Below are 27,011 nucleotides of genomic sequence, written 5' to 3' on the forward strand. Positions count from 1 at the left end.
CAACAAAACAACAACACAACCTCAAAATTTTAAGCATTGCATTACTGAAAGTGAGCTGTTAATAAGCTTTTAGAAATACAGCAGCATTTGCAACAGTAAAAATAGCAATTCATATTTGTTAGCTACAGCACAGCATTTTGCTAACTTATTTAACTAACCTCCATAACATTTGTATAACATTCAATATTAAAGAACAACAAAATTAACTATTAATTTTATCACAGAATCACCTATCAGTGTATCTATAGAGGTGATTCTGCATCACCCTAGTTATCTAAGTATACATGAAACATTTTAAAATCACTTCCTGAGAGAATAAACACAAAGCTAATCTGAAAAACTTCCAGGTTTCTGATAGTTAAGCTAATCCATCTTTCAAGATAAACATACTTTAAAAACTTATAAGCAATCATTTATACAAAATACCTGTATCTTTGCAGTTCCAATATAAAACAAAACCAAACCAACCAGAATGGCCATAATTTCTGTCAATATTATTATATTTTCCAGACAGAAGAAAGAAAAATTGCTCCTATTTCTTTTCGATGCCTCAGCAGCAAAATGTTGCCTGCATTAATGATTTAAGCACAGATCTTCCTGGCAAGTACACAATTAATGAGCCTGTATTACTCAATAGCTCTGCCCTTCCTTTGTTAAACTATTCATGAACCCTTGGATGACTGGCTGTATCTTTATAGCAGACAAAAAAAAAAAAAAAAAAAGATGCAGGGGTGGAGGGGACAAAATTCACTATCTGCTGTAAAAGTACCAAACTCTGGATGCTGAAATTTGCTTTCACCAATTTTTCATTAACATTTTCACATTCATAATTGCATTAAATAGCTAAGGAAGCAACTTGCATCCCTCATCAGCACAGCACATAAGGAAAAGCTGGCCATCCAAATAATAAAAGCACATACTTGATAATCCCTAGCTCCACGATCTAGGATAACAACAGATCCGTGATCAGGAATAAGATTCACATGAAATCTGTCCACATGTCCGTATGGTAGTCTCCAATACAATGAAAAAGAGTATGATGAAACATTGAAGAACTTTAGTCCTTCTGGCTTTGCAGGTTCTGAAAGAGAATGAGTAAACGCTCTACAAATATATCAGTAGTTACACCTGAATATCAAAGGATCCAAGAACAGTTTATTGGGTATATGAAGGACAACTGCTAACTAGTCCAGATACAGAAGCATTTTACAGTACAGCTGCTATACTACTTCTGAGACTTGGTTGATAATCTCCGAACTATGCTGTGTAGGTATTGTGGAGAGCAAGCTCAGGTATCTCTGTCCAGTGTTTGGTTAACAAGGAATCTCTGCAAAGTCTTGATGTTTCTGCTGTACTAAACCTTAAAGGTAGCACTGCTGCTATAATAACTAGTGTTACTGTTGAAACCGTGTTTGTTCTGTTGCTTGTTACAGGGTAGTTAACTCTTCTTTTATACATGGAATCCCAGTAATTCCAGGAAGTCTAATGAGTTAAGTCTATGAAATTTGGTTGTTTTACTCCTTTTATTAAGGTCAAGTTTTCACACACTCCTGCAACACCATCTCACTTTCTTCTTTTTTTCTGCCCATATATGCACCTTTAAATGTGCATCAATGATTCAAGGTATAGCAAATAATCAGATATAGATTCTTTGATAGCTCATTAAAGCATTATATATCTTTAATATTGTATATTTATATATACAATATAAAATATATATTAAAAAAAATATATAAAATATATATATTTAATATTGTATATTTAATATTGTATAATTAATCTAGCTGCACAATCGAAAGCCATGTGCAAGTCTCCTCTCTGCTTTGTATAGTACTGATAGCTAAGCATACCTGCCAGGGCAAGCCCAGTCAGATAGTTTGTCACATTTCAGATCTGCCACTACCTTTGCACTCAGCCTTCTAGCTCCCTTACTAACATGTTTCTCCAGAATTCAAACTAAGTCTTCTAGTATTGTTAATATATTGATAACATTCTTTCCAGTCTAAATATCATATACTTCTATCCTGAAAGAGCTCCACTTATTTTTATTTACTGTGAATCTGTTGAGATTATATATACTTTGTGAACTTTTTTCCCTGAATTTTCAGCTCCAGCTTTGCCATCAAATGGTCTGAAATATTCATCTATCCAAATATTACTATTATATTTCATATTCAATTTATATCTGTCACATGGATATGATTTTTACTTTATTGCTTTATTTTAATACTAACAGAACAACAACAACAATAATCTATATGCAGGAGTGCAAGTGTAACTGAGAACATAACTTCTTCCTTCTATGAAACTTTTAAGTCCTACTGTTGTCACCAGCACTATTATTACCACTGATGTTATTATGCTTGTACAGGTGTTTTATACAAACCCATGATTATTCCATCAGTATACAGTTATCACAGTACTTGAATCCATCTCTTTACTTCAGTTGAATTACTTCTGACCCAGCAATTGTGGACAGCCTAGAAACATCCTCACGGAAAGAGAAATTTAGTGCCATGAAGCCAGTGCTATTACTACCATTATCTTGTGACTGAGAATTTCCATTTCCATTGATGATGGAAAGAAGTTTCAGTTCTCCCCTCTTAAAGATTTAACCATATGAGGAGATGCATACATGCATATAGTTCACTTGAGCCTCACTGCACCTGCTCTTCTACAGTACTCTTCTCCATTCCATGCACAGATACACTCCTTACCAGTAGTGGCCAGTATAGTTGAATAAAGTATAGCTAGTTAATTTGTGTAAAGCATGGTTAGAACAATTTCCTGTAGATTTCACCTACAGAACTAGTTGAGGTTGAGTAGATACATCAGTAAGCATGGAGTTCAAAATACATGTCAATTTTTCCAAAAATTAATCAATATAAACCAGCAGGCTCAGCATCAAACTTCATTCCATTGAGATGGAATCTCAATACATTTAAGAAAAAACACAATTAGGCCAACCAAGCTGACTTAAATCTTCCTTTCATTAGAAAAAAAATAAAATGTGATCAAAGTATTATAGCATTGAGGTGTTATTTCAAACTTAAAAAAAAACTTCGAGATTCTTCTTCCTGCGACATATCACCTCATAGTAAATATAAGTATTTCCACCTCTATGTCACTGTATTTTAAACATTCTATTTGACCTATTTCTTTAGTCCCCTTTATTATGGCAGAAGCAACAAATTTATCAAGCACTGATCCCATACGCAGACATACAAACATAGTGACATTTGGACAAAGTAGTCAGTCAGTGAGAACTTCCAACACTACTCAGGTCTCTCTAATACCACCATATAATTGCCAAAAGAAAAACTATAAAACATAGCATAAGAAAGTAGTAAAAGAAATCTATTGAGGTAATTCTGGAGCATTTTTCTGTCTTTTAAATTTCATCTTTATTTCATATTATTACATTACATTAAACTGTAGACACACAGGTCAAGATTGAGTTTTTACCCTGGTGCTTTAATCACAGTTCTAGTAAGAAACAGTCCTTGAATGGAACTGTTTACAATCTAAAGCCTTAACTCTACAAGCATTTGTAAAGCTACTTTACTTAATTTACAGTGAAAAAACTACTGAAATCAGATGAGGTAGAGCTCAATTTGTGTATAACTCTTTACAGGATGAAGACCTGTGAAATAATGAAGATACTAAAAATGGTCAAAAGACATGCAGTGCAGACAAAGAATATCGTTTCTGGTAGTGTATCACTTGACACATGTTGCATAGGGTATAAATAATGTATGTCCATGACCACAGTAACATATTACATGCAGTCTCCCTTGAAATTCCCGTGTTATTGAACAAGGTGATACACAGAAAGCTAAAAGTGTGTAAAACTGGTATTGACAGCTACCATTCACCAGCAAGGAGAAAAAGAAACCATACAGACCTGTTACAATTTCAATGAAAGCAGAAGCTCCTTCAATATTGCCTTGTAGTCTTCGCAGAGTGAAATTATAAATGCCACCAGCAGTCAGATTTGTAACACTGAAGTTAGACACTGCTCCTGGAATCCTAAATTTGTTTATAAAGGTGTTGTTTGATAAAGATGCTTTATACGAAGTGAAGTTAGTCTTGGTTGGATTCCACATTAAAGTTGCTGATGAAGTATTTACCGTTTTTAATGTAAGACCACAGATCCCAGCTGGTTCTACAGTAAATTCATTTGAATAATTAGAGAAAATTTTAACATATAGAAGTAGTGATTTTATTCAATTAAATGTTTTCTAACATGCTTCACAGGAAAGAAGATTTAAAAAAATTGTTCATTGGTTCACATAGGGACACAGTAAGTTGCATAGAAACAGTGATCAACAATTTTTTCCTTGTTAATTATTTGTTTTGGTTATATTAAGCCTTCTAAAATAGCAGATATTTATTTACAAATAGCATCTCTATTAATATGTGAAGTATAGCTGCTGTTAGAAAATAAACGTTTGCAGCCCTCCTAAAAAAAATGAACCTACCATGATTATTACATTTCCATAAGCTTTCTTTAAATTTAAAATGCTAATTAAGGTATGGATTATTAAGCATGAAAAAACCCTAAAGGTTTGCCATTACAATGATGAGAATACTTTCTGTATGCTCTATCCATATACTGAACTCACTGACAGCAGTTTTGAAAACACTTGCCAAAGACAATGGGAACACCTTCAGGATCAAGATGATGGTCATTCTGCTGCATTTTGCATTAATGAGAATGCAAAACTAGTTCTGTTTTTTTTTTTTTTTTTTTTTTCTATTTTTTTTTTCTGTGATTCACTGACCTTTGAATAACTAACTGCACAGCCTCCTTGACAGTTAAGGAGTTCTAGTTCCAACAAGCCACAGAAAACCCATCATAGGGAGGAGGACTATAACATGCATGTGTATAAAACTGGGCATTGATTTATATTTTGATTACACTTAGCTATTCTATCTCCTTCGGCAGGTCAAAAACAAATATAAATCCCTTTCTATGGATTTCTGACACATACAAAGTCTCCTGTTTTATGCAGTATCACAGGAGCATTGGAAAACAGTTGCTCACAGATAGAAAATGAGTGCAAGATTCAGGGTTAATACTCTGGACTTTGTTATGCAATCTGATGCACAATTTCTCTTCTCACTTTAAGTCTTTTGTGGTCTTGTACTGGAGCAATCATCAAATCCACTATAGGGTTGCAAGAATTTACCAGATGCAGAAACAATCGTAAACAAAATGCAAAGTATTTTTTTTAAGTATAGAATGATATTCTGACATTATTTATTCCTGATGAAACTGTAAAAATTTTGAGAGTCCACTTCTTTTTTTCAAATGGGTATCTACAGCTATGTCTAGACTTTAAATTCAACCCACTGCATTACAGACAAGGCTCCTGCTTAAGCAACTATCACAAGAGGAGGAGAAATTTCCCACCATAGTTAAACTTCATTTTGAACTCTGACCCTTTTGAGTCACTTACATACAATGATTCAAATGCTTCTGCATCCACATTTACCATTATTCAAAGAGACAAGTTATGAGGTGTCCTTACTTGTGATGACACTTCTCTCCACAGCCACAGAGGAATCCAAGCCTTTAACTGTCCTTAGCTGAAACAAATATTCCATCCCAGGGGCCAGATTTTTCACTACAGCTCTGCTATCATAAACAGTTGTGGTAAGCAACTTTTCATTATTCATCAGACAATATGAAACCTATGGAAGAAGAGTAATTTTTATATCCAATTTAATTAAGTATAATATATGTTATTATATTTGAATATATGTATACACTTGTATTATTATATAAACATCTATTATCTATTACATAAGTAATTATAAGTAAAAAATATATGATCATAAGTAATTTCTCATATGTCATTTATTATTTCACTTCATAAAATTAATGTTTAGCAATTCCAACTACCTGTTTATGTAAAAATATTTACAATATCCCCAAATACTTTAAAGCTAAAAAAAATAATAATCAGAAATATGGCTTAAATTTTATGTTATGTTCCATAACACTGATCCACTGCTTACTCGATGTTCCTTAATAGTTATGACCTGAAGCAGTGACCTTAATCTTTAAAAATTGGCGAGGAAAGTGAAGTTAAGTCAATGCTTACTTGGCTTTGCTCTTGGAGGGAGGATAATAAAGTGTACTCTGACTGCCGAGTCATACAGCTGTACTAATAGGCTGTGCAATTAACTACAAGATAGAGTAAGAACAGTCACTGGGTAAAAGCAACCCATGGATTAATCAACAGGATGGGAAAAATAGTTTTCTATACTGAAATTTAGAAAGATAACTCAGAAATCTTAGTACGTTTCTGGCAATAAATAAATAGAATAAAATAAAAATAAACAACTGCGCATTGGTCAGAGCTGAGATCCTGAAAAGAGCCTGAAAGAATCAGTCACTCAACTCTGTTCACTGGGATACCTTGAAAATTCACTGCTTTGAACCACTGAAAAGAATAAAAGTGTTGCAAGAGTTTTCACTGTTTTCACATTTGCACGAATGGAAAGCAAGATGCACACTGTGTTTATCCTTAGAATGGGGCTCTAGACAAACATTTCCAGCACTCATACATGCATAGATTTCTCAGCCATGGCAGACAGTACCAAGAGATCAAGAAGATCTGCAGCTGCTTACACCAGTTTGTACTGTCCTGTCAACAAGAGAAGAGGAACGTGGTAGTGAACTGAAAAGACTTTGGTTCAGCTGCTGTTATTTGGGGAGGAATGATGCAGTTCCCCTTGGTATCTACATATTGTACCAGCACAGCACCTGTTAATGCATACTAAATCTTGGAGACTGACATCAACTCATTAGAATTATGGCACTGCAAAATGCTAGAAGCAAAGCTATAAATTAAAGATTTACATCTTGCATAAACAAGTTAGGAAACTACCTTTTGTGTGTTAGGAAACTACCTTTTGTGTACTCTTCACTCCACAAACTACAATATATTGCTTAGAAAGTTGGTGAGCTGGGATAATAAATTTTAAATGACTAGTAAAATGATCTCTTTTATGCAGGTGCACCTTACTAAGCAACCAGTCTACTGAAGCCTTCCTCATTAAAGATTTATAGACAAGGTCATTTATTCAGATAAAGCACTGTGCAATGTGGCTGCTTGCTCGAGAGATACCAATACCAAACAATAATACTGTGCCATAAAGATCAATATTACAGATGACAATTACTTTCCACAGGATGGTAAAAATAACCTGACCACATACAGAAGTATATCTGAACTGGTTCACACCACAAACAAGAATATTAAATTAAATTTTGAAATTTGTAAAAGTACTCCAGCTTACATTAGCAAATGGTGCTGTGGCAGATTAACTAGCTAGTCTTACTCATTCAGATCAATGCAGCAGTACACTAATGAAGAGAAGAAACGCTAAGGAATGGTACTAAGAATACTCAGATTTCAAGTTTTAGGTAAGGATATAATAGGAGTCAGGAGGAGAGGGGGAATTAGACACTGTAATATCAGGGTATAAACTGTGTAAAACCATTACAGCAAAGTACTTTGTTGTATGGTAGTGCTACAAAATCAAGGATATCCTAGTCAGTGAGTTAAGGGTACAGGGCTACACCCTGAACTCTTTATTGATTCAAATTAAACATTTAAAGAACAGTAGAACAGTTTACTATAGAAGAGGTTTTTTGACCGTTTGACCGTGTCCAAACAGCGACTGCAAATGGCAAAGGTATACAAGACAGGCTGCAAAAGACAGGATACAAAAGAGACTGGTTGAATGTCTCGGTGAAACATGATCCACAAACTAAGTGTGTAGATGTCCTCGTGGATTGTTTCTGACCAGAGGACTGGAAGAACAGAAACTACTCTAGATTTTGTGCTAAGCGTTGCAAAGGATATGGTTCAAAATACAAATGATGAAGAGCACTGTAATACTAACCCTGAAATATTAGAACTTATCTTCTTTGACAGAATAAAAAATGTCTAGCACGTTTAAATAGAAAAGGGGAAATTTAAAAGGAAATTTAAAGAAAATCATGGTGAGCAGTTAAGTTTGCAAATGTTCGTCATAGTATGAAAAACAACAAAAGGCTACCTTAAAGGTTCATATACATAACACACAAACAGGTTGCAGAGGGCATGTAGAAATAGCCAAGGTATATGAACCTTGAAGAGGATTACTTTAAGAAAAGTCATCCTTAAAAAACTGAGATCGTGCTCAAACAATAAAAATAAGAACTACTAACTTGTCTAATTCATGCAAGCTAACCTAAGAAGCGCAGGAAAGGGCAAGGCAGAGCAGAAACACGGGTCAGCAGGCCAAAAGAGTCAGAGGAGCAAATTAAAAATGGCCTAAGAAATAATATATATATATATATTCTAAAAATATTTTTAAAATAATTTAGAAATTAAGCTTAGAATTGAATTAGATGATCTTTAATTAAATTGGATGATCTTTAAGGTCCCATCTAACCCAAACCATTCTATGTTTCTATGATTCTATGGGGCTGCTACTAGCTGATGAAAATGCAAAGGAATCACTCAGTAAAGACAAGCCCATAGAAGAAATTGTAACTGAATTTTTTAGATGGTCAATGATTTTCCCACACCAGAACCATTATCAAGTATAAGTTTAAGTCAAATTCTGTTGTTGAAAATTGAAATACACACTGAAGAGGTTTTAAAAACGTTTGACAATATTCATAAGATAAGTAATTGCCAATGAAAGGTATAGAAAGAAAAACGGGTAAACACCACAATAGTTTTGATAACACCATTCTGCATCCACATCCTAAGTGAAAGTCCAGTCTCAAGAAAGCTATCAAAGACAAAGAAAAATATTACATGAACTGTAGAATGACATCCACATAAGAATGGTGCACAAAAGACAATTGAGAAATTAAAGCCTATAAAATAGTGAAAGGGATGGATATGGTGAATATCCAGTCTTAGCTATTTCTTAAACCACACAAAGGAAAAGAATATCCACATTAAAATAAAAAGTGTCCAGTTTGAAATAGGACATAATGAAATTGTGTAGCATGAACAATTAAACAATTTCAGGAAAGGTAGTCACTGTTTTTCTCATGTATATTCAGATTTAACCTGTAACTCAGGAAATCCCTAAATTACTTAGTGCTTAAGGCTGGGAAGGCCTGGGAGGTATTAAATATTGGCAATTTTGTCTTGTAAATGGCTACATTAAGAAAAAAATCAAAATATTTTACTCTAGAACTTTCAAACCAACACATTTAGATCCTTGTATATAAAAGGAAATTTTTATTTTGCAGTTTAATTTGTATTAAAAATTCACAAAGCTAAGAAAATAAGTTATTGCATTACAATTGCATTTAAGCTTTGACTTGTAATTTTTTTCACTGTTGCACGTTAGCTGAAAAATCATTTTGAAAGCTTTTAAAAGCTTAATTTTATAATCATTTACAAAACTGTTATGCAATACGAAATATGTCTTTAGCTAACCTTCTCTAGAAATGGTATTCGCCCTTGTAGTTTCATGGTTTATAAAGACTAATAACTATTGTTGGGTTTGCAGTACCTGCAATATAATAACTTCATTGGGAAATTTAAAAAGAGTAAAAAGATATTGCATTGTTCCCATTTTTATCTCACCTGAAACATATCAAATCCTCCTCTTGGCAGTTTCCAAGACAAATAGACTGCATTTTCTTCTTGCCCAAACACCTGTAAATCTGATGGTGGATCAGGATCTGAGGTAAAGATAAGAGTAGATGCAAAATTTAGTATCAAGATGCTCTATACTAATTTGAAGGAAATTAACATCTACAGAAGACTCTGCTGTAATTCATTATTTTGTACTGCAGTTCAGTGCAGTTACAGATTTCATTTTGTACTTAAGAAAAATCTGAAAAATTCGATTCACATCTACATATTAGCAACAGAATCCAAAATAAAAGCAATGTTTGTAAATTTTTATAGAAAAGTTGTATCATCCTAATAATATACTGTTTTGTCTATTGGCATATTCCCATAGAACACAAAGGAAACTTATTTGTGCTTAAAAAGCTTTTATTTATAACTTTCAAGGATATTTAGCTTGAAAAGAAAGATGTTACTTCATGTGTTGATTTGAATAAAACCATGCACTGATTTAATAAGAAATAGCTTTTCTTGGACAATACATTAAAATGTAACAGCCCTACATATCTGTTATCACTAAATATTATTAATAAACTGTGAACATACAGGTGCTAATCTTGAGTATGGTGGGACGACTTCTTCTTAGTCCATTGGTTGTCACAATATTGATTAAGAAATCAGTGCCTGGCTGAAGATTCTCAAATTTGTATATTCTACAAACATAAAAAAGAAAAGATATTGTGTTCTTTAGGATTTTTAAACGCACGTGTCTTCATAAGTTTAATTCATTATAGCATTTTGAATATTATTTACACATGATGTGTGGATATACATACATATGCTGTCAGTCAACAAATTATTTTGCTGTGATACAACTATCTAACATGATAAAATCTTATCTAGCATGATAAAATCTTAATTAGGATGCATTACTCCATGATAGCAAGTTCAAGTACCAGAAATTCTTAAAAGATTAAATTAAACATCTAGAACGACACACAGGTTCTATAGGCATTCACTCCGATGCAGTATTTCATTTGTTCTTCTTTATACAGAAATACCATATGAGAAGTCATTTGTTAAAAAATGCAATTCTTAAAATGGCCTTTTTTCACATGGGTTTAGCAATGTATATCAACTGAAAAAATCAAACATAAATCCCATGTAAATAACTCTGCAGACTACTTATTTTAGATATACTGTGCAACATCTATTTTCAGTTCATGTTAGCTATTTTTTATATAGCTGAATATTAAAATGTTGTCTTCATACCTTACACCGGAAGATAATATTTTCTCTTTGTTGAAGATCTTGCTGTTTATTGAAAGAACATATCCATCAAATTTATTTTGGGCTGGTGGCCAAGTAACAGTTATTGATTCAGTCTCTCTGCTATAGTTCAGATATTTAACTGCATTTGGTACTGTGTAAAAATAAAACAAAACATTATTTTTAAAATACATTTCAGCTATATTACTCTATGGCAGGGCTTACTTCAACAGGCTGTGATGAAAACTTCCCCCTTCCCCCCAAAAAAATAAATATGTCATGTCCTTGTTTATTTAAACCACACAAAGAATAATGCAACTGCAGTAACACGCATAGGGACTTTCAATACCATTAGATCCAAAGCCAAACTGATAGCTTCACTGTAATACTGCTTAGTGTAGTTTGAACATCACTGATGTGAAGTTCCTCAAAACCCTACAATTTCTCAGAAAAAGGAATGTCAGCATAAGGGCTAACATACTGAGCCAAGACCTAAATATCTTGTATTCAGTGGTGGCCAAAAGCAGATGTCTACAGAAAAGCAAGTCTTGCACATGATAATCATCTTCAATAACTTCCCAAGCTACCATCTCCTACTGTGCAGCTGAAAGATTTCCTGAGCCAAACCACAATCATAACACCAAATGTCCTCTGGCCAAGAGTTCCGCAATTTATCTACAAATTTAATAAACAACTATGTCCCCAGGTCCAACCAGGCTGAAGATGTACTCCCACTAGGCACATGCATACAGAGCACACATGCACAATGTATACATTTTTGGACAGCTACAATGATCACAGACACTCAGAGCACTCACACAAATACAAACAGCACTAATGGCCTCATCCTGCTCTCCTGCTGGCTGAGAATGGATGTCCATTAGTGAGAATACTTATATACAGATGTACAAGGTGCGTGCCTCCAGCAGCTGGGCTCAGACACTCAGTCTGCCAAGTAGCTGCCCCTGGACCCAGTCTCTCCAGCTGCTGGCACCAGGACACACAAGCTCCCAGGGTTACAGCCCCACTCTTATCTGGACTATCACACCCTCTCACAATCACACAGCTGGCCAAGATTTCCCAGATCCCAAGAGCCAACCGCCTGTGCTCACACACTCAGAAAAGCACAGATACTCTCACAGCTGGAGCCAGCCCTGAGAGATCCATTCACCACCTTGCTCCCAGGCCACTTTGCCTATTCCCCACCTCATCCAGCTTGATCCTCAACAGCAGCCACACACTCACTCACCCACCCACCCTCACACCACTCGCTGCTACCACAGACCAGTGGTCTGACCCCAGCTGCTACATTCCCACCCTGGTACACACAACATGCACCCAGAAAGAGTTAGAAACAGCATAGCCAGCCAAGATACTGAACAGAAAATCATTTCCATATGACTGGTTGTTTTTACCCCCTTAACCCTCTAATTTCTACATTTGCTCCTCCTCTTTGGTTCCTCCCTTAAACATTCCATATTAAGTCCTGTGCAGTCCTGAGCTGCCTTTCTCCTGCACCCCATTACACATCCTACATCCTTAGGCAACAACCTCCCGCAGTCCAAAAGCTGATCTGGATAGCTGCTCTCCATGACTTGTCTTGATGGGCTGTATGCCTGGGCAAATGGGGCTGTGGCTCTCCTTGGACAGCCCTGGAAAGGGCCTTGACAGGGACTTTGTTCCTTGTGAGTCCTTAATTTGAGTTTCTACCTGGCACTGTGCTCCTCTGGGCTTGTGGAGTTTGGCCTTTGATGGGCTGGTGGCTCCTGGATGGGCCTAGAGAAGCCTGGCAGGCTATTATTTAGGCTCCCCCTCCTGTCTCTGTCTTTCTCTCAGCTCTGCTGTGGGTGTGCACACAAGCTTTTAGCATGTTCTAACAGGACCAGAACTGCACAGTGTGTTCAGAAGGCAAGAGTACTTCGATTTCAACAAGACAAGAATGTTTTCTGTTTTGTTTTATAATCTCTCCTATCTTCTCCTAATCACCTTGGATGAATTTTAATCTGCTGCTGTGCTAATTTTAATGCTCATTTTTTCATGGAACTACCCATCCTAATCTCAAGATATATATGCAACTAAAGGAAAGCTCTAGCAGCAAGGAGAATGACAATGGGACTTATTATTAACATTGGAGAACTAAAACAGAACTGTGCGTCTGAGAAGCATATGTCCTAACCTAAAGTAAAAATAAATGTAGAAAGCCCCATATTTAGTCCTGATGTAAGAGGAGGCCAATGAGAGAATATCAGAAAACAATTCAGTTCTGAACAGATAACTGTGTTCAAACTCATCAGTGAAGTGAAAAATCAAATACTAAACAGAAATCTATGTGAAAAGACTACTTTTTGTAATGCTGGTAGACAGACTGTCTGGAAGTACCACTTGTACACCTGGAGCATCCACGTGCTTGAGTCATTATGTTAACATCAGAAGTTAATTGTACACTACAACCATATTCAACTGCATTTACTTTCAAAGGACACAGTCAAATAAGTAACAATGAAAGAGAATGAGGAAGAAATAAGGAAAGTTATTTATTGACTTTTCTGTACTCGAAACAAAATTCCAGGAACTGTGAAAGAAAAGAGATATAGGTAAACAATGCTAAATATAACGACACAGGTCTCACCTGTTTCTATTTCCTTTGTGACAAAAATGCTGTCTCTGAAACCTTCCTTTTCTGTTCGAATTGTAAAATTGTACAGCTTACCAGGAATAAGATCAGAAAATGTTGCTGTTTCTTGCCTGACCTTCTGGACCTAAAAAGCCAAATAAAGTTTTCACAGAACTGCTTGCAAAATTTGCTTTAATTATGCTAATTACACCTCCACCTATTTTAGTGGGAGACATAGCTTTTAATTTAACCTCTGATAACTTTATGTAAGACTTTAAAAAAATATAACTGTATTGTCTATACACAAGTGGTCATTTAAAAAGCATACCCTGAATGCACTTGCACAGTTTGTACATGTGACTTCATATCGCTGAAAATCTCCATCAGCACGGTCCCAAGCAATTTCTATTGAAGTGTCTGTAACATTACCTTCTCGTACGTTGAGAGGAGCTGCCAGACCTACAAGAAAAAAATAAAATCCATTACTGTTAATCCAACACTTTTTGTGTTTCCTATGGTGACATAAAAGTGAAGACAATCAGTAACAGATTCAAACAAGTAGAGGGCAAAATCTGATCTCAGACATGCAAACACAGAGGTGTTCCAAAACAGAAAAATGGTGAAAGAGCAAGGAGATAATATTGACACTACTCAAAGAAAATTGCTTTTTTGCTTATCTTAAAATCACATGGGGCTGAACATGCCAACAATCCTAGGCAGGAAAATCCTCCAGAATGAAATTAATCCCTCCAATACTACTGCAATAATGCTCACAGTTGACCTAAATTTTGCCAGAAAGATCAGCAAAACTGGGTAGACTAGGCAAAGCAAATACTCTTTATCCCTAATTAGTATAGCTTTGTATAATATATTACAGATCACACTACGGAGGAGCTTCTACTTTTGTCTGCGTTTCTTTCATCCAATCCCAGCTGCTTCTGGCTGGAATGTACCAAAATTTACACATTTTCTAATAGAAACTCAGATTTTTTCTTTCTTCCAAGTTTTTTTGTGGCACAGGAGGGACAAATCAGAACTGTTTTCTAAGGAAATGTCATGCTAAGTTTAGGGATTGCTCTCACACAAGTAATCAAAACCCAATCTTTATTAAAACTATATTCTAAGAAAAATCAGTTTTCAAAGTTTTCACTATTTGGTAAATAATTTTTCTTTTTCCCCCTCATTCTCTTCTTTCTTCTTTGCTCCTTTTATCCTATATTGGTGGTTTCTTTTATATCACTTCCGCTCTGAGTAGAAAAGGATTGCAAAGGAAAATGGTAAAACAGGAAAAGAGAAAGTCCCGGAATTACAATTATCATAAAAAATAGAAAAGTCAAAACACAGAATTTCCATAGGTATTTTAAACAATTTTAAAGTTGTTATTAAATTTTTTTTGAAAGACTTTGATAGAAGAAGTCCCCTTCCCATAATACTTTTTTAATGTTTTTGTTTGATGTTGAATTTATTATCTTGAAACTTGGGTAGTTCGGGTGCTTAACACTTGCTTAACTCAGCTTAAGCTCTTGCTTAAAAATGCAGTGGGAGTAATTAGATTGTTAATTTCAAGAGATAGAAACAACTCCATTTATGCTTATTGCCTTGGCTAAAATAAATGGTCAAACCAGGTCTTGTTTCCCCAAAACAATCTAATACAGACTGAATTCCTGAAATACTTGCTATACATTTTATAGACTCGATATAAAAAACAGAGTTTAGAAAGTTTAATAATGAAAAGGGACAGTTATAATTTTGTTTAGAAAACAGCTAGTGTTATTATAATTATTAATCTCTTACACAAATATATCAGGTGATTTTTAAATAATCTGTCTTTTCTACTGTACTGAAATGAAAACAGATAATATAAATCAGAATTTAATATTGTAAAATTTTATAGGAATCAACTTAAAATACTCACATGTTTTTACACCTGTTACATGGTAAAAGGAGCTCAACATTTTTCCGCTTTTTGTGGAGACACAGAAATCATATTCTGTTCCTGGAGTAAGGTTTTCAATTGTTATTTTACCATCACGTTTCAAAACGAAAGTTGCATTAGGCCCTCCATTAGTTGTAACATGTATGCCATCAAATACTCCAGTATCAGGCATGCGAACAAATAATACTACAGCATTGGTATAAACCACATAAGGAACTACAATTTGAACTGGCTTGGGCTCTAAAAGAAGAAAATGAAATTGCAACATGTTAAAATTGGCTGAAAATAATGAGAAGCACACAACAAACCAGAAGCAACTGCCATGAAACTATTCTTGCATGGTGAATAGATATAATAAAACTTGTCATTGCTCAGAAAAAATAAACAACCTGAATTTTTTAGGTATTTATTACTAGAATCCTGAAACACTTGGCCAGTGATTTAGCATCAAAGCAAGTTAGGCTTCCAAAGGTGAATTACCTTTTCAAACATAACTGCACCAAGAAAGGTAAGTCACTAAGGATAGCTGAAACGATAGACAGAAATACATGTATATATGTGGACGTGGAATTAAGCATGGAGAATGAGATATGTTTGACAGATGCAATATTGACCTGTTCAGTTTTCTTCCCATACATTCTTACAGCTGTGAAAAATCCCATTTGTACTTTTCTGTCATCTATGTCCTGAATGAGGTATTCAATCTAATGCTATATATTAAAATAAATAAATAAATAAATAAATCTCAAAAGGCTAAGCCAGAACAGTTACCATTTAGGAAAAAAATGACAACATGGCATTTTATGTCTATAATCTGACAGCTGCAGCCTTTACATATCACATATATATCATGACTGAATCCTGTCCATTCCTTCCATATATCCAAAAAAAAAAAAAATATTATACTACTCCAAAAGCATTTCAACATCTTGGTAAACTAAGGCTAATACAAAAGATCTTTCAATAAATAATTTACAGATTTTACCTTTGAGCTACTACTACTTCTAATGCTAAATCTTTTAACAGCACCCTCTCACGAGTAGTAGCGTTATTCTCAGAACACCTAATGCTTTTCCACCAAAGTAATAATAATAATGTTTCAACCATTCTGCTATTTCAAATGAATGATTCAATCAATTTCTTCTGTCAGGGGAAAGAGCAGTTCCTGCTCTGGTCCTCATCACAGTTAAACAACATTCAGTACTACTAACATGTTTACCAAGGCTGCATGTCTTTGAAAGTTAACAGCATCTGCTCTGCCTTTAACAGTTAAGATTGGATGAATGTATTCCATATTATAGTTTTGATCCTTGGCTATTAGGCAAGTCATTTTGATATGCCATATCTGTTAGACAATAGTAATGACAATAGATTGTTAGACAAAATCTGTTAGAAAATAGACTAGACTAGAGTCTGTAGTTTCCAGCATTTAAAGATATCTTACTTAAAGTGCATTGTATGGTCTTCAATTCACTCATATTTCCATTATTCACACTTGCCACTGCTATTTCATATGACATTCCAGGTATTAGATGATCAATCTTAAATGCTTCTGTATTGTTTACTAAAAACGTCATAGTTTCACCGATGTCTGCATTAGGTTTCACCTGAATGTAGGATCCCTGACCCTCTTGCAACAGCTTCCAGTGAAGAATTACACTCTCTTCTTGTACATCCTCAGGGTAAATAAAAACAGCTATAGGTGGACTGACAGCTTAATCAAAGAAAAAGAATTTCAGTATAAAACCACAGATCAAACATACAATCACTTTACAAAGCCTTCCCAACAATGTCTTTTGGTATATTTTTTCTTCTAAATATCTTATGATTTTAAATTTACTTCTATTTAATTATTCCTTACAGTAGTTTGTAGACAACTACCTCTTACAGACACTTTTCCTCATAAAATAGTGCCTTATTTTCCAACCATATTCCACTCCATTTAATATATACAGGTAAAAAAGATAATGTAACTGGAGTCACAGTATCAATAATTAGAAAAACAAACAAACAAAAACTAATCTGCCTTCACCTACATAATTTGAGATATCATAGTGATGTCTCTACTTTGCTGAAATTAAATGTATGAACCATAAAACAGTATTTATCAAATATGATTCCATTGCTTTAGCAAATAGAAGTGTGTTATAAGCAAGCAAATAAGTAAGAGAATAGAATTATTCTCTTAATTGAAAATTTAGATTCTAAAGATTCTAGAATATATAAATCTAAATCTCTATTTAGATTTAGATTCTATAGCTTCTATAATAATAGAATTATTTTTTTAAAAAAGTTCTGTTTACATCACTAAACAGAAAATACAAAATACAATTGCCCTGATTTTCCCTCAGTACATACCAACAAACTATTCCCTGCAAATGATCTTACAAAAAGAAAAAAAAAAAAAAAAAAGAAAAAAAAAAAAAAACGAAGAAGAAAAAAAGAAAAAGAAAAAAAAGAAATCACCTGTTGTGATTAATATAGGCTTTTCATGGCAGCTTAGAGTTCCCTTCTTTGCTACGTTCTGTAAGTATATCTGATACTGATGATAAGGTTTTACATTTCTTATAACTGTTGAAGTCTTGCTTTTTTCAGCTGGTAACTGTTCCCAGACATTGGTTTCAGTATCCAAAATGTTAATAAGGTAATAATGAAAATAAGCACTGGATGAATGCTGTGGAGGCTTCCACTTTAAATGTATTTCTGCAGATGAAACGTACGTAGTCTCTAACTTCTGGGAGTGCAATGGCCCTATTGAATAAGATTAGAAATAGAAAATGGGGTAAAAGCGTCTGTTGTCTTTTATCAAAAACAAAGATTTATTTTGTTAAATAAAGCCTGAAAAGCTAACACTACACACTAACTGACATAAATACAAAATAATATTAAAGCAAAACAAAAAAGCAACCTTTATAATATAACTAATATTTATATGTAGAGGAATACTCTGTGTAATTTAGGTTTTCTGAATTGCCCTGCTCTCTATGCAGAACTCACTCTTCTCAGTTAGGCCTTCTCCCTTATATTTAGACCAGAAATATCATCTCAGACAAGTGGTATATATTACCTAAGTAAACACGATCCTAATGAATTAAATGGCAAAATCTACAGAATTTCAGAAAGTGTTGAATGCATGCACTTTTTATCAGTCCTCCTCCTCATCCTCCTACATCTTTTCCAACAATTCAGTCAGTACTCTAATAAGCCGTAAACTTGTCTTTTTTCTTGCGTGGACAATCATTTTTCTATAGATAGCTTTTTTGCAACTGTAAAGCTAATCTCTGAGGTAAAACACATACTTGCTTTTGATAGGAGAAAGCAGGAATATCTTTACACCACTGTAGAGGGAACTTGCAGTACAACACCTAATAAATAGAAAACAAGCCACCTGACTAGGGGCCAGAGAGGCAGGTAGGCAGAGAAGATGGGGGGACTTTCAAGTAGCCCAGAGGGTGAAGAAGCAAAATATATCAAAATGTACTGTCTACAAAAAAGGAACAGCTTCTTTCCCCTAAAGAAAACCCTGCATTTTGTTCTGACCTTAAGACAAAGGACTTCCGTCTCATATTTGGATTGCCTTTACAAAATTGGCAAAAAATTTAAGGGAGTATGCTTTCTCTAACTTCTACAAATCAGAACATTTTCCCAGTACCACAGAAATGGAAGCTGAAGAAACTCTGCACCTAAAATTAATTCTCAGGCATCAGATCAAAACTTGTAAATCCCTTGTCTAACAGCTTCTTGCTGATTTTAAAAATAATAATAATAATAGTATGTATTTTTTTCCTCGCATACATTTAAAGTTAACTGGTTATACATCTGTTGACAAAAAATATTTTTTTTTTGCAGTTATGTGTGTGTATTTATAAGTATATAAACAATAAAAATATTAAGTGTATAAAATACAAGGCACATCGCTAAATAATTACATATAAATTTATAGTTAGCACTGTTCAAATCAAAGTACAAAACTATTAGATTCACTCAAAAGCTAACCAAGTAGTAAAATAGATAGCTCTTCTATAGTGTCAGTCTTTGGTAGATGGAGCACCTTTAGCATTATATTTGTGTCCATGAAGTAATTTTTCCTTGAAGACATATCTATTTGTTCACCTTTGTATTCGAAGGTATTTTTCATCTTTATCCACAGGCCCATTTCATTTGACTTCATCCAAATGACAGCTAGCTAAATTTTACTAGAATATAAGTTAATTGCTTCATAACTTTTTTCTTACACCACACAGCATCATGTAGTGGGTCAAAACGCAATGTATTTTTAAACCATAAACTTTGTTCTAATCTTTACTGCAGGTATAAGAGGTTACCTCTATTTCAACAAAAACTTTTACTTTAGATTGGAAAGTCTGCTACTCCGTTTCATCAGCATGGCTAAAAAACATCTTGCTACTACTCTGATATCTAGCTTTATCTTTACACATCAGTAGGAATTCTGTGACTAAAATCAAACTAACAATGAGTTTTTAAAATGCACTTCACAGAAGTTGAAGTTGCAGCTGGCATTCTGCTTGTGGCCAGTGAAAACACCTTACCCTTCCTCATTATTCTCATAAGCAATTTAGCACAAAAACAAAACAAAGATTTTGGAATCAGCTCTACAAGCAGGTGAATCCTGGATTCAGAAGTCATGTTCAAATTTATTTCTGATTTCAGAATAAATAGCAACAAAATGAATAACATAATCAAAAGAAAAGCATGAAAAATTATGTGGTTATGATTATGTGGTTTTTATTACGATATATTTTTGTAACTTACTTGTTTCTACCTTCAGAATTGGACTTAAGACAGTCTGTGCCCCATCTGAGTTCCTTGCTGCTAGTAAAAAACTGTAGCAAAGGCCAGGAGACAACTGCATGACTTTTCTCTGTGTTGTATTCACAGGCAAGCTCAGAATGTATGGTTTCATGTGATCAAAATAATACTTAATTATGAGGGCAAAGCCTGACTTAAGCCAGATGTCCGTATCACTCCATATAAACACAGCTTCAGTTGCCTTGACATCATGCACACTAAACGTGAAGTTTTCTGGTACGAGGGGTACTGAAAAAGAACATCAAAAATGAAGTCATTCAAAATCATGAAAACTTTGTTCTTTTTATGTTTGTATATTCAAAGACAAATATGGGGGGGGGGGGGGGGGGGAGAGGGGTTGTTAAAATAAATGCAAAAGATTGGAAGAAATATAGTTACATTCATATTCACAAATATATGGTAGCTGTATATAGCAGAAAAATCCTGTGAAGAAGTAGTCTGGACCACTGTGATCTCTCTGAAGAGCATAACAGTCTGTTTCATTTTCTGGTATCATTGACAAAGATGAGATACCAGCCTTTAGAAGATAAGGAGATCCATCTGTCCACAACAGCTGACCTTCGTCCTATGTGGAAAAAATGAAGGAATACATATATTTTTACATTACATTAACGAATTACTGAAGCTTTTCTCATTGCAAGGGTATCTCCTAAACATCCAAAATTTACATATTTGATTTCTAAAATTAATTGCATGGGAACATTTTGAATGAAAAATATTTCAGTGTAAAATTCTTCCCCCCTCGATTAAAATAAAGTAGTAGATACAACATTTTAATAAAATCTGTATAGGAATAATGTAGACTGTTTGATCATTACAGACAATCCTTTTAAAAACACTAATTATCAAATAATCATGGATGGATAATTTTCTAAAAATGTTAGTAATGGAAAAGAAACAAATTCAGTCAGCTATCAAATATTCATAAATTTGGTCCGAAAGCAAAAAGTTTAGCTTAAACAAAACCCAGGGCTTGATTCACAGTCAAACAGGGAAATGCTACCTTTTCCTCATTGTCCCACATGGCAGTAGTTCAGTAGTTAGGACAATCACACCTAATTCAAAGTTCCTAACCTTTGAAATATTTCCCATTTCTACAGCAGAATAGTCCATACACTAGACTGAGACAGTCTGATAATTTGGGAGAAAGGTGCCTATAAAATATGCTCACAGTATTGTAATATAGACCTCCCTCTCTAGAGGGAGGTAAGCTTCAGTCTGCACTCCACCAGAAAACACGGTTTTCATTTCTCTGAGAAAACCAACCAACCAACGTTGGTTTAGACTAAGCCAGTTTTATTCAATTCTTCTGTTGTTTTAAAAGAAATCAAAATGGTGTGATGTCTTTCATTTCCACAAGAGTGTGAAGATTTCCAGTGGTAAAAAAATTAAATATCTAACTCAGCTTGACTTTTAGAAGGACTTGTGTGTCTAGCCTAGTATTTCAAAAATACTGTGTACCTCAATGCATATTTTTTTCTTATAGTGGTCTTTGAAACCTTTGTAGCTGGGCTTGTAAGAGAAACCTTAGTCTTTGCCTACCCTTTTTACTTTCTAAATCTGAAGACCTCCACAGAGTGTCAGGACAGATGTAAGTACATCACCCAAGTGCTCCCATCTTTCTTACGCAGAACAGAGACCTAAATGACCAGGGTACCCAATTGTCTTTCACAGGAATGCTCACCCATGTCAGTAAAGATTTTAATGCAGTTACATATCCAAATAGAGTTAAAGAAGGAGAAACAGAATTCAAATGTTACAGAACTATCATGCCTTGCAGTGTTACTAACTTTTATCAGTGTCATAGTGTTCCACAGTTTTCCTAAGGCTGATGAAATCCTCCGAGTATGTTATAAACTAAACTTTCATTTAATTTCATAGAATACTTAAACTCCCATGGGTATTGAGAGAAAAATATTGCAAACAGAAATTTAACTCATAACTCATTAACTCAAACACCAAAGAAAAACATAACTGAATCTGTATTTTTTAATCTCATGATTCTAAACAAGTCCCACCATTCCTAATGTATGTCCCATGATCTTTGAACTCCTAAGACTCATATTCATGTAATTACAATTTGGAGTTCTTATAGGATGAGCAAATGACAACAGTGACAGGACTGCAACACACTCATACAGTACTTGAAACATATAGTACTTGAAGATGCTAATTAAAGACAAATATTTAAGAAAGAAGTGCTAGAAAAATACTTTTATAATCATCCCTTGCCATTCTTAAAATAAGGTGTTTATCTTTTTCATTAAACTGACTAGATTCCACTAAATTAAAAATGCATGTCATGATCAATATTAAACAATAGACTAACATTCAAATTCCAGCCTGGCAATCAGCTCTTCCCTGTGTAATCAAAAATTTAAAAGTAAAAAGAAAAGAAAAGAAAAAAAAAAACTTAATAGTTTTCTTATCGATCTTCAATAATATTATGTTTTCATTAGATATCTATTTTTGGCAGCCTCTTACAAATACTACCTTATTCCTAAAATACCAAGTTGGTTAAGATTAATATCAATATGCTGTAAAAATTACAGAAATTCTAAAATCTTATGCATAAAACAACATTACATGTCAAATACATATAGTACAGGTGCTTCTCTAACAAGGAAGGCTAGAATGCCTCTCTAACCACAAATCTAGACAGGTTTGTGTTTCTCATACTAAACACAACTGCAAGTTTCTTTTCTACAATGAAACACTTTTATTGCAAAGCAGGTTTTCTCTAAACCTTCTGATACTTAGGACAAAATACATTTTCACTAAACTTAGTCATGGGAAAATTGAATCCCAATTATCTGGCAGAGTGCCTCCATCATTGTTAGAGCTTTCCCAATAATTTTATTTATCGCTGTAGCTATTCCCAAATTACACACCACAGTGAGTCATAATGGTCATAATAACAGCAGAGCTGGCATTAAGAACCCTCATATCACCAATAGGAGGAAATTAAACTTTTTACATTAAATACCTTGCTTCAGTCCCTTCTTCCATTGGCCATCCATACTGAATGCACTCTGCTAAACCAGCAGTCAGTATCTTAGTTCTGCACCAAAATTATGAAAGTCAATCCCAGACTTTGATATTCATACAAAGTAATGGACACAAAGTATGAAATCATATTTTAAAGCTGGTATAGCAGCACCACCTACAGGCGAAATAAAATCCCTATGAAGCACTTAAAAAAAAAAAAAAAAAAAAAAAAAAAAGCTACAGCCTTTTTTTTCCCTCCGCAATGCTAAATATTTTCAGTATTTCAAATTATGCAGAATTAATGATTCCTCTTACAGCTACTAATAACTTCACAAAAAAAAAAAAAAAAGACTATTTAAAGCATAGCACTTATTTTTAAAAATTAGGTTCTACACATTAAAATTCTCCTGTTTCTATGTATAGCAAAGAAGACAAAACAGACTGACCTTTAGGTCATTAAGACCTGTCCATAACATGACTATTTGACTAATTGTCTGGAGATAAGATAAAATAAAATCACGTTCTCCTTCACTCCCTATGTCTACAAGATGTGCCCCTTGCGAAGATATTTCACAAACTTGTTGTGCCATCTTCCATGGCTTACTCTCCTTACTCATTCTATAGCAGCTGCTTTGGAATGCCAGCCACCCCTGGGAACAGGTGCCTGTAGGTGAACAAGAACAGTATTTTCAGGACTTCCTGTACTGTGTATGGCAGTGTTACATTTAATAATTATTATTATTTTTTAAATCCATATTCATTTGAAGATGATAGCATTTAATTAAATCATGACTAGAAAATACAAGAAGTCTTTAATTATGAATCATCACTCATTCAAAATCCTAAGTGTCTTAAAAATTCTGATTGATTTAATTAAAAGAAAATATAGCTTACTAAAACTTACTAAAGGGGAAAAAAATAAAAAATAAAAAGAGAGAGAGAGATCCATTATTTTTTATTCTATTCTTTTTTTTTTTTTTTTTCATTTTTCAAATTTAAAATTTTGAAATTTACAAGTCATCTGTTTCTAATTGTTTCCTGATTTTAGGAAAACAATTATTTTGCTAAATTTGAACTTATATCATCCTTTCTTTTGTGTTCCTAGTTTTAAAGGTTTTAAATTTTATCTGTGTATTGCATTGAAAGGTGTACACAATCAAGTGTACCAGCCTCAGAATCCTACATCCTTCAAAGCATTTCTTATGAAACAGCACAGGTTGGTTAGGCACCTATCAGTGCAAAAGCACTGCTTCAAACACTGGCAAAAAGTATTCCAAATCCTTACAACATATAGGATTTTCTCTGCCTTTCATTGAAAGTATATAACAAATTCAGTCGATATCCTTCAAGTAATTGCAATCCGAAATGTCCTGTGTTTGCAGTCCACTTTCATCTAAACTAGAATTCATTTGACTCTCATTTGACTGCAAAACATATAGTTAGCTTAAAATATTTGCACATACAAAATTGAAGTCTTGCTCCTCAAAAAACAAATTAGCAAGAAATGCCCTTTCAAAGTCATTATCATTCAATTTATTTCTGCTTTCTAGAAAATAAACAACCTATATCTATTAAAAAAATGTGTAAGTATATATAGACTTTTTGTAATTTACTATTAACTCTTCTAGAAAACAGATAGTGCTTCCTTGCATTCATTGTGACTACAACAAACTAATATATACCTGTTTCAGCTTGAACATCCAATGACTGAGACACATTTAGAAATTCAAGATGTAATTGGTGAAATATAAACTCAAATGTATATAAAGTTGCAGGTGTCAAATCAGTCCACACAAAGAATCCATTGTTTTTTTGTATAAACTGAGAAGAATCATTCAGTGAAACTGAAACTGAAAAATCTTTGGCCATTGCACTCCAGTTAAAAGACACAGTAGTAGCTGTCACAAATGTTTTGATATCATTTTCTGAAATTCCACCTAGCAGACAAGGAAAAACCAAAACCAAAACCAAAAACTTGCATTACCAATTAACCCAAATCTTTAATCCATTACTTTGCTTTTTTTTCTTTTAAGATTTGTCAGAGATACACACAATAGGTAATATAAAAAGTATAAAATTATGTCAAAATGGAAAATCTCTTACTGAGCAATTAAGAAAGTTGTGCTCTTTTTTTTACTGTGACACTATGTAAATATGTCTGAAGCAATCATAAATATAAATGCATAGATTAAGGATTAAGGATTGCACAAAAGCACACAGTTTACTAGAATATTAGTCAAGTAATAGACATTGATCAAGAGCAGTAACACTTTAGTAACATAAACATGAATTACCGCTAGATTGCTGAATGTACTATTTCAGCATAGTCAGTGGGTGCTGCAATGTTTTCAACTTGCTACACGTTTTTCCCAATGATGCAAGTTTGTATTCAGATCCTAGACTAGGATTCTGAATATGGCTTCTGATGTGTACAAAGGTAATACTATAAAACTATTTTAAAGCAATTAAAAAAGATTAGAAAGCCCTTTCAATCCAGTTATCATCAAGACTTCTCATCCTAAACAACTCTACAGGTATAAAAGAAGTTTTTACAGTATCAGTGGCTACCATCACAAGTTCTTATACTAACAAATTTGCCCCAGTCAATCACAATACTTAGATCTTCAAGCTACTAGAGGGATTTTCATAACATGGAAACAAAAATATTAATTATGTAATTAATATATTTAACTTCTATAAGTAAGACAAGCAATCACAACCCTAAACTGATATGAAATTGCCAGGTTGTAATTAACTTTCCTGATGGTCGTCTTTTAAATATTTCTCCCCAAATTACTGTAGTATATCAAAGCTTATAACATTTAAAAGTCTCCCAAACATTTACATCAGTCCCATATTACAGAATTATTATGCTAACCAAACAAGTAATAGTAAAATTATTCCACTCTTCATGCTCAAAAACATGTAAGGTTTCTAAATAATTCAATAATCTCAGGATTTCAATCTGTTTTCCTTCAATCTTCAGTATAAGACTAATTATAATTATACCAAAATTATTTTTGTGCTACACTACTTACGTGTGTTAAATGATTTTACACCTCGGATATGTCCATTTTTTAGAGATTCTATTGTAACATCATATGTCTTATTTTCCTCCAGAAGAATTGTAGTACTGACAGGTTTTTGTTCAAGTTTAGAAATGTTTCTTACATTCTGTAATTTAAAAGAATTTCTAGATAAGGTGAAAGTAATAAAAATGCAAGTCATAAATGATCTAAAGGTTTGATAATAAAATAATGATAAATTGTAAAGGTTTTGAAATGGACATCTGATATTGCAGCATGTCACACTTAAGGCTACATTTAAGCTGCAAAATAGCCAATGCATTTATAATACAACCTTTTAGAGATTGTTCAAGCTATTAAGAAACACCTCCGCATGAAAATCCTTATTTTCTTTAAGTTCCAGGACATCTTGTGCGCAAAATAAGAACAATACTCTGACACAAAGATCCGGGGGTAGTTTTGTGCCTCTCCTAGGGAAGCTGGACTCCTCATCAAACCAGAGAACTTTGGAAATTTTACATATTCTGAACTTTGAACATATGGTTATCTATTCTTATTCAAAATACACAAGGGTATTTTAAGTCCCACTGGCTTCAAAAGGACTCTGTAAAAGTTTACTTATACTATATGAATAACAGAATTCAGTGTAATTTCTCCAAAGTTTCTCTTTATTTGCCATTTCATATTGATCTTAAAAAATACTATTAATTACATATGTACAGCTTAAATACATTTGTAACTACTTCTTG

General features: G+C 33.7%; 1 protein-coding gene across 10 annotated transcripts in view; it reads right to left on the bottom strand.

The window, feature by feature from the left end:
- The window catches only part of PTPRQ (protein tyrosine phosphatase receptor type Q), a 136,446-nt gene that overhangs the window by 105,397 nt on the left and 4,038 nt on the right, over positions 1–27,011 (bottom strand). For 8 of the 10 annotated variants that reach the window (XM_082778171.1, XM_082778173.1, XM_082778172.1 and 5 more), the window contains exons 3-18: positions 26,275–26,410; positions 24,919–25,173; positions 23,683–23,900; positions 20,627–20,813; positions 20,192–20,476; positions 17,885–18,169; positions 16,863–17,132; positions 15,398–15,658; positions 13,811–13,941; positions 13,498–13,627; positions 10,872–11,022; positions 10,206–10,312; positions 9,612–9,709; positions 5,535–5,697; positions 3,905–4,165; positions 921–1,081 (exon numbers count right to left, since the gene is read on the bottom strand). In XM_082778171.1, coding sequence (XP_082634297.1) covers positions 921–1,081; positions 3,905–4,165; positions 5,535–5,697; positions 9,612–9,709; positions 10,206–10,312; positions 10,872–11,022; positions 13,498–13,627; positions 13,811–13,941; positions 15,398–15,658; positions 16,863–17,132; positions 17,885–18,169; positions 20,192–20,476; positions 20,627–20,813; positions 23,683–23,900; positions 24,919–25,173; positions 26,275–26,410 — 3,099 coding nt within the window. Of the gene's footprint in view, positions 1–920; positions 1,082–3,904; positions 4,166–5,534; positions 5,698–9,611; positions 9,710–10,205; positions 10,313–10,871; positions 11,023–13,497; positions 13,628–13,810; positions 13,942–15,397; positions 15,659–16,862; positions 17,133–17,884; positions 18,170–20,191; positions 20,477–20,626; positions 20,814–23,682; positions 23,901–24,918; positions 25,174–26,274; positions 26,411–27,011 lie in introns of those variants that run through there. The other 2 variants (XM_082778174.1, XM_082778167.1) reach the window with 2 other exon arrangements.

This window comes from Aythya marila (assembly GCF_965140915.1).
Source record: "Aythya marila genome assembly, chromosome: 1".
In the NCBI taxonomy this organism is placed as follows: domain Eukaryota; kingdom Metazoa; phylum Chordata; class Aves; order Anseriformes; family Anatidae; genus Aythya; species Aythya marila.